We start from the raw sequence: 11,981 nt of genomic DNA, 5'->3' as shown, positions 1-11,981 counted from the left end.
TTAATACTGCGAGTTCTGGATAAAACGCAACTAAATGACCAAGTTATTGACCAAAGTTTCAATTTAAATGGTTATTGAATCTACAACATGATTGCTTTATGAAGTACAATTATTAGTATGATCAAAAAATAGATTAATCCTTTATTACATTACATTATTTCGAAAAATAATGTTTTTAAATAATCAGCACAAAATGTGACATTACAAAATGTGAATTTTATTAGATTTTGCATTTATTATTACATAATGCTGCATTACAGAAACATTTGATGCCAAAATCTGAGTCCAGCACATCTCAATCTATTAGAATTGAAAAGAGAATCCGCTTCCTTTTTAGGAAAACATCTGGTTTTATTTAACTTTTTCCACATTTTTCTGATTTCACCTCCATGTCACCAAAAAAAGGGATGATAATTTGAATGTTCTGTTCAGGATATCAAGGATGTGCCTTGGGAATATCTTGCTCTCTTTATGTCAGTGCTATTGTTTTTGTTTACAATCAGCTGTTTACAGGCGTTCAAAGGAATGTGTCCACAGATTTCTGTACAAAGTGATTTTTATATATGTGTAAATGTACATAAAAATAAAATGTTGGCAAAAAAATGTTTTTTTAGACATTATCAGGTTACAAAAACTGATTTTATTGTGCATCGGAAAGGTCAGCACAAGTACATTATCATTCTTACTTATATGGTCTTCAGGCAAGGTTAAACATTTTCATCTAAAAGAGAAATTACATTTGGGCTGGAAGGAGTGCCGAGCTTTCAAAAAAGCTATCCTTCACCCTTAAATCTTTTCTGGTAGACAACAGCCAGCGTCAGGAATGCGGCAGAGTCCTTCCCCTTCAGGATGCGTCGTCTTTCAGGAGGTTTTTGGTTTAGTGAAGTATGCGGAGTCCGCGTCCTGCAACAGAAAGGGCCGCCTGTCAGCTCCGATTTGGCACAGTGGTAAACAAAATCAGAATGGTTCTCATTCAAGGATGAAAACTGAATGAGAGATTTTTAAATTTCCAGTAATTGTTCCGTGGCCACAAACTTGACCCTCACATTTCTTTAAATACACAGACTTCAATGTTGAAAAATATTTCTCAATTGGTAGATTTCTTCCCTTTTCCTCCCATTACGCCTCAAACTCTCCTGAAGCTGCGGGTTTCTGGTAGAGGTACGTCATTGTAGCTGCGCTTCCACCACAAATCTGTGCAAAACCGTCTCAATATTCCGCTAATGTCGAAAAACACAATTCTCCAATTCCGTTGTTTACATTAAATAAGAGAAGCAATCAAAATCACTCGTGAATATACGGAAGAGGATTAGGGCCACCGAAAAAAAACAATTCTGACTTTAATCTCAGAATTCTGAGATTAAAGTCAGAATTCTGAGATTAAAGTCAGAATTATGACTTTATTCTCAGAATTCTGAGATTAAAGAGAAATCCAATGGAAGAACTTTACTTTTGTTTGGTTTTGTTTGTTTTTTCAAATCGATGTGCTTCCATTGAGCAAATTTATGTTTTAAATCTCAAACTGTACATTTATTTGGCCAATGCAAACATATTTTATGTATAAACACATACAAAAAGTTAAGGATAAAACTTAGTTAATTTTTGTAAGGTTAATAATCAACAGCCATGAGGAGTGCCGTGGTGGCGTAGTGGTTAGCGCGACCCATGTTTGGAGGCCTTGAGTCCTCGACGCGGCCGTCGCAGGTTCTCCCGGTCCCGCGATATTTGCTGCATGTCTTCCCCCTTTCCTGTCAGCCTACTATCAAAAAATAAGGGACACTAGAGCCCACAAAAAGACCCCCTGGCAGGGTACAATATATATGTATATAAAATCAACAACTATAATAACGTCAGTACAATGTAAACACATGGAAAAATTATTTCTTTTTTCAATTTATTTGTTTATGAAATCCCTCAACATGCATACAAAGCAGGCAGTTAAACGGAGGATGACCAAATTAAAAAATGTAAGTCTAGAGTTGTGAGTTGCTACACCAAAAAGGTCTTGAGTTTGTAAAGAAAAAACAATATTTCTATATTAAGACAAATAATATGTAAATATCTTCCTGTTGCTGGCTGCTGCCATTGTTGTGGAAATATAAGATATCAAACCTGTTGCACTAAATTCAAATACTGTAGATTAGCTAATGTTACTTTTGAATATCTAAAATAATATCCAAATATTTTTTAGTTAGCTACTCTTGTAAGGTTAAAATCAACAGCTACAGTAACATCGGTACAATGTTAAGCTAATTACAAATAATGCTAATGATGGCAGGCATGTTACACACCTAAAAGGTTAGGAGTGATTAAACATCTGATGTTGACATGTTGGTATAGGGGGCCCAAAAAATCTGCTTAGGGCCCCGAAAAGGCTTGGGATGGCCCTGTACGTCTGGCAGCAAAATCACTCTGAACTCACCATCCTTATGTTGAAGCACGATGGTGGCAGAATAATGATGAGGAGAGCAATACATTCACAGCAAAAACACAAAATCTTACTAAGTATTTCTGTCTAGTTTCTTAGTGCAATTGAAATCAGACTAAACAAACTTACAAGTAACTTTTCAGCAATAAGTAAGAGCTTGTTTTAAACAAATTATTCCTTAATATTGATGAAAAAGTTCTAGTTCCACTGGTAGATTATTTCACCTATAACAGGACATTTTTCCCATGTTATAAGTGAAATAATCTGCTAATGGAACTAATACATTTTTGTGAATATTGAGGAATAATTGACTTAAAACAAGGTCCTATATCTTGCCAAAAATGTACTTTGACGTTAGTTTTGTCTTATTTCACATATGCTAAGACATTTGCACTAGAAACCAGACTAAAATTACTTGGTAAGATTTTGTGTTTTAGCAGTGTTGAAAACAAACGTACCACACCAGCTTTGAAGTTCTGCACCCTTTTCCTGCCCAGCTGGTTGGTCATGGCCCAGGCCACTGTAGGTGCGTACTGCCAGGCGTAGTAAAACATCAGGAAGGGCTGCTGGGCAATCCACATTTCCTTCACACCGTTTGCAATTCCCACCAGCATCAAACGCACACAGCGACTCGTCGACATCTTGTGCTCCTGGCTGCCGACTACGGCCACAGGCTTGGGAGGAAAACAGTTAGAGAAAGCAGAAACAGCCAAGTAATTGGAGGCATAGAGAGAAAATAAAATGTGTTACCTTGTTTAGTTCTTCAGTGAAGGAGTTGTTGACGATGTCTGACTGAACTGGACCCGGACACACCATGCTGATGAGGATACTTGGGAAGTCTGTCAGCTCAGTTCGAAGAGAGTTAAAGAAACCCTGTGGACGAAAAGCCACAAAACAGGTTCTAGTTACGCTGGTAATTATAATTTAGATTTATGACAAGGCAATAATCAGTTAATCGCATGATAAATTAAGATGAGCTCAATAATTTTCACTTGCATGATGTAGCGTTTTTCTCTTTTCTACCAAAAACTGAATGATAAAAGTCTTCAGTCTGGTGATTTTGTCTGAAATAGCCTTATTTTAAGGACAATTTTGTTTTCAGAGACTTATTCGTTTATTTTAATTGTTATTTCTGCTGTTTGGTTTATTTATTGTGAATATTTAAAATGTCTTGCAGAAAAAAGCTACATTAGCTCAGCTAATTTTGGTAGTTTGGCAATAAGTACTGCAGTAAATATCACCGATATTTATCTTAGTATTACACAGAGGAGGGTAAAGTACTCAAAAGGTGTAACTGAGTAATAGATGTGAGGTACTTATCATGTTTAGATAGGAATAAGGCGAGAGCTAATTCTCAGCTTGTGACTTGCTTATTGTTGTCATGGCAACTGCCCACCAAGATGGCTGTCAGCTACAAAGTTCAGAACTTACATTATTATGCCACTATTACTATTGTATTACTTGAAAAAGGTCTGTAACCAACAATATTATTGATTATTGCGATAAGTTCTGGGACAATTTATCGTCCAGTAAAGTTTGACAGATTGAAATCCCATCACCTGCAGCGCGTGCTTGCTGGCAGAGTATCCTGTGGATAGGGGCGCCCCAGCCAGGCCGACCACGCTGCTGACGGTCACCACGCTCCCTCTGCCTCTCTGTGTCATGTGAGGCAGCACCTGCTTGGTCAGAGACACCGTGCCGATGAAGTTCAGCTCCATCAAGGCCTCGTAAACCTCGACGCGGGTCTCCAGGAACAGGGAGCGCTGGCTCCGCCCCCCGTTGTTGATCAGGACGTCAATCTGAGGAGGAGGTTTGGGAAATGTCGAGAGTTTAAAATCTAATTTTCAGAAACACACACAGTGGAACTGACCCTGTCCTCACTCAATCAACCAATCAAGTTTATTTGTATAACAAACAACTCAGTGTTTCGGCTGTTTTGCAGTTTCCTGGATGTTTGTTCCAGATTTGTGGTGCATAGAAGCTGAGTGTTGCTTTTTCATGTTTGTCATTATATCTCTATTTGGTTAAATAACATTAAAAACTCCACATAAACTGCTTTACATTTAAGTATAGATATACATAGTGAAGGGTGTTCCTCAGGGGTCAGTACTTGGACCACAACTATTTGTCATTGACATTAGCTGTGCTTCAGTTTACCATAAAAGTATGCAAACATGAAATTCTGAAAATAAATTTGCTTAATGGAAACACCCCAATTTAAAAAATAAAAAATAAATAAAAAAAACAAACAAACAGTATTTGCGCTAGGATGAGGTTTTTCTGTGGTATCAAAATGGATTTATTTTGCAACACTGTAAGTACATCTTGCTATAGATGCTTTTAAAACCTTTCTTACGTTTAGTTTTAAATATAGTTTTAAATGTCTTACCCCGCTTGTAAAATATTTGTATTCTCAACTAGTTTCTTGGTTGTGAAAGGAGATAAGAACACTTTTCTCCTTTGGATGCAAAAAATTTGATGATCTTACATATCCAAAGTATTCAATCACAGTTTTTGTTTTTTCCTCATGCGACTTCCTGTCCAACAAATCAAGAGGAAGAACAAGAACATCTTCGTCTTTGAGGCTGGAGATCTCTTGAAGAAGACATGAAAAACCAAACTTGTGTTATTTTAGTTTAAATAAAAATTCTTGGACATTTAGGAAAGTTATTTGAAAACCGAATAACTCACCCAGACATTTTTGTTTAACTCGGTTCAGTTGGTCTTCTCGGCGAGCGGACAGGACAAGTCGAGACCCGCACGTCGCCAGCTGATAGGCCAACTCTTCTCCAATCCCACTGGAGGCTCCGGTGACCCAGACCACCAGCCCTCTCAGCCTGGATTCTGGGAAAAACAACAACAAAACAACTTTCATCTGGAAAATATAACATTTTAATTCAGAAAGAATTAAATTTAAACTATTTACCATATCTCAGTCTATTATTTAAGTAAGAAATCCTAAAGATAAAGGTGGCTCTGTAGTTATGTTCACATTTTTCAGTATCTAAGTCTTTATTTTAGAGTTTATCACAAAAAATCAACAGCTCTAGTAAATAAATGAAATATACTCAACTGGTTTAACCAGTGGAGTTCCCCAGGGTTCAGTGTTTGGGCCCATTTTTTTTCCATCTTTCGGAAACAATATTTCATTTTTTGTTTTAACTTTATCTCTTTGAAATAAATGTATTTTAAAAATGTTTTTTATATAAATACTGAGCATTAAAATTAAAAACATAAACAATAACACTAAGAAAAAGTAACAGTAGATTTATCCATGTTACACATTTTATCAATAATTATACAGAATCTGACAACAGTTCAATATGAAATATAAACATCTGGTGGTCAACCAGATTTCGCAGAATCTGGTTGACTACAACGTACAAATGACTTAGACTCTTAAATGGTTTTAACCATGGTTAACTTCCTGTTTCAGTCGCGATGACTTTATTTTGAAGGGACAACTTCCTGTTTAACTGTTCGCTCCAAAGGCAGCATAGCGGGGACGCAAGTAAGTTTTAGCAAATGTTACGTGACAACTGTGCATTTGTTATTCTGAAAAATGCCGATTTTATTGGCTTTCCTGGTTTTGCGAAACAGTTTTTTATCTTCAACATTTGTTGTGTCGATCCAAAACAGGCGCAACCCTCCCACAGCTCCCACTGTTCCCAGCGACCGGATCTCACCTGGTTTGTGTCCTATTAAGCTAGCTAGCTGGAGAGTTAAGTCTGCGTCCCCAAAAATAAAACACACGACGTGGACGAGCAAACACAGAAGAATAAAACTCCACAGGAGGGAGCAAAAGCACCAATCCATTTGTCAGGAAAGGAGTTCAACACGGAGAATAAAAAAACAACTGCAGAGAGGAAGATAATCTGTAATGACGTCACTTCCTGTACTGTAATATTTTCAAAATTAAGATCGATCTATTTAGCTAGCCAGTTATTAAACTTTTTCACATCTTGGCACGAACATGTGTTTTAATGGGATTTCATATATTAACACAAAGTGCTTTATGAATCTGAAAAGTCTGGAAAGCATTTTTATTAAGCCTCTGTGAACCAACTACAAATGAACTGCAGCTAACTAGCTATTTTTATAATTGCTCATTTGTACCACTATAAACCATTTCTTGTAATTTGCTGTAAATTATATGTTACGCATGTCCTTCCATGTGCATCTCAATTGTTTTTCTTTAATTTTCTATAATCAGCAGATGAAAATTAGTCCTTGTAGCTAAATCTGGCACACATGGTTGCTTTAATGTACCCATGTTAATTAGCATGCACTATTCCTTGATAAATAAATTAAAATTTGTGGGTTAGATTTCTTCCTTCGCACAAATAGAGACAGAAATATTCACCTGGATGGGTGGAGAACATCTGTGAACATCCATTTTCAGGTCTTAGCACATATGCTCTGTTGGATTTAGATCAGAACTTTGACTAGGCCAAGGTTCTGCATGTTCTGCCACACACTTGACCTTAATGAATGGATGATTAACACTTCATGTCATGCTGAGGAGGTAATGCTTTTATGCATTTAGCTCCTTCCTATTAATATTAACCAACTCTCCTGTCTCTTCTGAAGAAAAGTATACCCACAGCATGATCCTGCCACCACCATGTTTTGATTTAAGGATGGCATGTTAAGGTTGATGTGAATTATTTTCATTTCTTTTTCTTCCTATATGCAATCAGACAAATTAAAACTTAATTAAAAACATCTAACCTGATAATAAAAATGTTATAAAATGCCAAAAGTTTTCATTTTGGGGCATTGTATTTGGAAACATTTTATATCTTACTGTTTATGCATCCATGGCAACAACATACCACACCCTAAATGCCTGTAGGCTACGCATTATCATTAAAACTGGACATGGTTCTCAGCTATTCAGTAAAACATTTCTTATAAAAAGGATCACAATCTCAAGCATCAATGTGCCTTTACAATACAAAAAATATAATAGGTTATTTATCATATGACTGTATTATATGAGTGTATTATTAGGAAAGATTGCATGTTTGTGGTTATTTTATTGCTGTTTCCTGGTAAGTATAAAACATTTATACAGAGTTTGAATATTTTAAAGATTAAAATTTCTACTTAACAGATTTTACATGTCACTAACAGAATAAAAAAGTTGCAATTATTTCATTTCATTTGGCATTTTACATAATTCATGATGAGTTGTGTCATTTCAGTTATTCATCTGGTGTTTATATCTTTATAAATGAATAAAAAAATTTTATTGAAATGAAAGGAGAACATTGACCTTTCAAAGCAGATGAGTCCAAACATTTTTACTCTTTTTCAAATATTATTACATAAAGTTTCATAAAATAAGTGTAAATTCGCTAACTTAAACCTTATTAAATCTTAAACACATATTTCTAATAGTTCAAATAATTCAATCAGGCTTATGTTTCATTGCTGTCTGCTTGAGTGATTCGTCCTCTCAGGTCTCTGGAGATAGTCAAATTCATAAATTATAAATACATATATTATATTATATTAAATAGTTTTCCTTCTCCGCATTGAGAGAAATATATTATATCATATTATTATCTGTCAAACAGTTCTGTACTTTTTAAATATATTTCACCAATCCAAATATTTTTTTAAGTCAATGTATGTTGACTTTCTGAACAATGTCCGGAATTACCATTTTTTCAAAGAAGAATGCACTAAAACCAGTAAATGTAGCATAAATGTCAATTTTTAACTTGTTTGACTCCTGCTTTTTCAAACAACAAACAGCATCATTATCAGTTGTAACAGCTATTATGACCATCCTCGTCCAATGTTTGTCCTGCAGTGATTGGCTCTCCAGTAACTTTCTGGTTTTAAACACCAGTAAGACAGAAACTATGATTATTGCTCCCAGTCACTTACACAACAATATCAGCCAGACAATTGCATCCTTCTGCCCGTTAGTAAAATCAAAGGTAAAAATCTAGGTGTCACATTTGATTCATCATTAGGTTTAGACTCACACATAAAGGTTGTTTCCTGTTCTTGTTTCTTTCATTTAAGAAACATTTCTAAAATCAGACAAATGGTCTCCAGAGTTGACCTAGAGAAAATCATTCATTCTACTGTAGACTACTGCAATGCCCTTTTTAACTGCCTGGATAAAGCCTCAATTTCACGTCTGCAATTTATAGAGAACGCAGCAGCCAGACTTCTCACCAAACCAGTAAATTCTGTCATATCTCTCCGGTTCTATATTCATTCCACTGGCTCCCAGTTGATTTTAGAATTCGTTTTAAAGTTCTTGTGCTGACATACAGAGCATTACATGGCCAGGCTCCTGGTTATCTTTGTCAGCTTTTAACTAAATATTCTGCAGCTCATGGTCTTCGTTCTCAAAGTCTGAATCTTTTTATCGTTCCAGGAACATGGTTAAAAACTAAAGGGGACCGGCCTTCCAGTCGGTGGCCCCAAGGCTGTGGAACAGTTTGCCCTTGCAGCTCTGCTTTGCTAACTCTGTGGAGATTTTTAAAAAGCAGCTAAAAACATTTTCATTTTCCCAGGCTTTTATGTCTTGATTTTATTTTGTTTCTTATCTTGGTTTTATGTTTTGTATGGTTTTAAGGTTGATCTATATTGTACAGCGCTTTGTGATTTGATGTCTGTGAAAAGCGCTTTATAAATAAACTTGACTTACTTACTTACTTATTAATGAAGTTACACAGTTTCAGCTAAATACATGTCATAACTGCTGAGTCTGGTGTTTCTTAATCTTCTACTCTTAGTAGTAAATAATACACCATGTTGAATTATGATTCTGCCAAAGACAGTAACGAATCTGGTTGGTGATGTCGGCCTGCTGCTGCTATTTTAAACACAAACTGTGAGTACAGTTCAGTGAGAAGTTTCTTTTAAAAATCTAGTTAATTTTAGACACATGATGTGCATCAGGGCAGCTCAGCATGCTATTTGAAGTGTATGTACTGGGACGTATCCTGTTACTGGTGGTGTCCCACTCAGGACAAACAGTCCCCTGGCAGTCAGGATGTTCATGCTGCTATATGTCTAAAATGATCTTACAGCCTCACAGAACTGATTTACATTTTTAACGCTGTGTCCTCTTCAGAAAATTACCAAGAAGTAAATAAATGTCTTCATCCTGGAGCTCTCAATTTAAAAAAAAAAGAAAAGAAAAGAGAAATAAAACCAACTTATTCGGCCCTATGAAGACATGAGATGTACAGGATGTTCTACGCTGCACTGAGTTTAAAGAGGCAGTGGCAGATTTTTCCTTTTCAATTAATAATTACATAGATTTTGTGGATATACACTTGTGAAAAAATATCAGACATTAATTTTCTTTATGCAGAGATCTTTATTCCTCCGCACACAGAGTTTAGAACATTCAACAAAACAGAATGAGCTGTTTTAGGGCGTCTTGTCACTTTATATCCAAATAAGCTGCTGGAATTCAACATTTACACTCATATGTGAAAATGGGTGCTAACAGATGCGCAATTATACAGCCATACATCTTTGAAAAGCAGAGGTGGAGCCTCCTGCACAACCAACAAGAATGCAGCAAGTGGTTTCTGGATGGTAAGTCAACAACGAAACACTTGTTGTGTTTTCCAGCAGCCATTGTACAGCACATACAGCAATAAAACCAGCTGACCAAACGTTCTGGAGCTCAGCTCGGGTTGCTAGGTGATGGGCTAGACTTTGCTGACGTTGCTAGGTAACAGCTTAGTGAGACTCAACAATTGGGAGGTTTTTGAAACTGCTAATTTTCCAGACACCAAAAAACTTTAATTTCTTATAAACCAATTTTATTGCCCCAAACCAGTAAAATGAAGTGGTTTGTTTTATTACTGTTTCCAAGGAAGGTATGTTTTAAAAACATTATGTTTTAGAAACAGCCCAAACCAACTTTTGGGCTGTTATTAGACACAATTTAGACCCAAATGGAAGTATAAAAACATGGGAAATATGAATTTTGCATAATAGTTTATCTTTAATAGGAAATATTTCTGTGTACAAGTCTTTGTAAGTCTGAAATATTTGTTAGTGTCCTAATTTTCCCATGACTTCACACATTACAAAGAGATACAATTTTTACTAACTCAGAAATAATTCACATTAAGATTTCACTGGTAGTAATAAAAATGCTGCAGTTCTCTTTCTATGATGAAATTTAAATTGTGATTGTGACTTTGTGTTTTCATGGACACTCTAAGCTTCGTGCGACCTCTGAGAGAGCGTGTCCTTGTTTTTGTTTTGGATCAGATTATGGTTCAGATAAGTTCAGCTGAACTGCGGGGTTTCAGTTTGACAGGAGCACCAAGAGGGCGAATCTCGTCTGCACCCACAGAGCAGAGGTTACGTAAGTGACCAACGCCAAGTTGCTTTCTGACAGATCAGCACATTGGAAGGAAAACAGGCTTTTACTGAGTCAAAGAGACTCCAGCTGAACCCAAACTTTTTAATCTGAAGGTTGGCAGAGATGCTGCATTGATGCTAATATTAATTTTTTTTTACGGTTCTTCAATTTATTTTCTCGCTCATTATACTAAAAAATTACGTTATAGTTATGCATAATCTGGGCTTTCCACCCTGACTTGGAATCATAAATATTGGCTTTGTTTGAAAAAGGATGATTTGTCTTCAGGTTTTAATTAATTAATTTTGTTTACTTATTTCTTTATTTCAAGCAGGTTTTAAAAAATAAAGAAATCAAGAAACCAGTAAGACAACAGAAAACATGTGCGTACATAAACACATAAGCAAGAACTAAATAATTAGTGAACACTTATTTAAACCGACCCGTTATCTCAATTTAATGAAATATATCACTTACCGACTCAATAATTATCAGAAATGTGTAAATAAAAGCCTGATCAATTTACAGTGCTAAAGTACCAATAAATCAATTAGATTACACAAAACAAAACAATTACAAACTGACTCTCATAACAGGACAGAATATATTGTAAATCTACATTTACATGTTTTTGTTCTAACACCAAGAACAACATAAAAAAAAAAATTGATTAGTTACATTGTTAAAAATGTTTAGACTGTCTGAAATTATTAAGTTGAATTTGACCAATAATAATGAAGCTAATGCTGTAAAATCAGCAAAAAATGCCTGAAAAATCTCTAAAATCTTAAAATGTTTATCAATGAAGAGCAAGAATGTTTCCTGAATTCTCTCTGTCTCTCTCTGTGTGTGTGTGGGATCTTATTGATCTTGTAAAGCTGCTGCATTATTTAAGAGTTTAAGTTTAAATGAAGCTTTCATATTCAGCTATTTAGATAACATAATGTCAAAACCACTGCTCCATAATCTCACAATCAGTGGCATCATAAACCACCTTTGTGTGGTTTTGAGTCAGCTAATAAAAAGCTAAGTTTATCATGCTACAATTTTTTATAATTTAGTTCATATTTCTAATTACACAAAAATAGCTACGTAAACTGCAGACAACTTAAATACATTTTAAAACTTAGAATATAATCAAATTCTATTTTTTTTTTGTTGTAATAAAATCCAAAAAGTTGTTTTGGTGGTTTTAAA

General features: G+C 35.3%; 1 protein-coding gene across 1 annotated transcript; it reads right to left on the bottom strand.

The window, feature by feature from the left end:
* Window positions 1-620: 620 nt before the first annotated feature.
* On the bottom strand, window positions 621-6,407 carry dhrs7 (dehydrogenase/reductase 7). Its single transcript, XM_005801102.3, has 7 exons — window positions 6,115-6,407; window positions 5,120-5,272; window positions 4,917-5,023; window positions 3,988-4,227; window positions 3,179-3,301; window positions 2,887-3,102; window positions 621-903 (listed from the first exon to the last, which is right to left on the bottom strand). The coding sequence occupies exons 1-7, from the start codon at window positions 6,242-6,244 to the stop codon at window positions 862-864; spliced, it is 1,011 nt and encodes a 336-aa protein (XP_005801159.1). The 5' UTR covers window positions 6,245-6,407; the 3' UTR covers window positions 621-861.
* Between the last annotated feature and the right edge of the window lie 5,574 nt (window positions 6,408-11,981).

The sequence above is a fragment of the Xiphophorus maculatus genome, chromosome 19 (assembly GCF_002775205.1).
Source record: "Xiphophorus maculatus strain JP 163 A chromosome 19, X_maculatus-5.0-male, whole genome shotgun sequence".
Lineage (NCBI taxonomy): Eukaryota > Metazoa > Chordata > Actinopteri > Cyprinodontiformes > Poeciliidae > Xiphophorus > Xiphophorus maculatus.
Note: the sequence above shows the minus strand (reverse complement) of the source record. Positions and strands in the feature narration are given on the sequence as shown.

What these genes read in the sequence shown, in the direction of transcription:
- dhrs7 (XM_005801102.3), bottom strand. Translation starts at nt 6,244, where the DNA reads ATGGATTGGTGCTTTTGCTCCCTCCTGTGGAGTTTTATTCTTCTGTGT. An exon ending in AGTTAAACAAAAATGTCTGG is followed by an intron (nt 5,024 to 5,119) that starts GTGAGTTATTCG and finishes GTCTTCTTCAAG; the next exon opens with AGATCTCCAGCCTCAAAGAC. An exon ending in AGAACTTCAAAGCTGGTGTG is followed by an intron (nt 904 to 2,886) that starts GTACGTTTGTTT and finishes TTTCTGTTGCAG; the next exon opens with GACGCGGACTCCGCATACTT.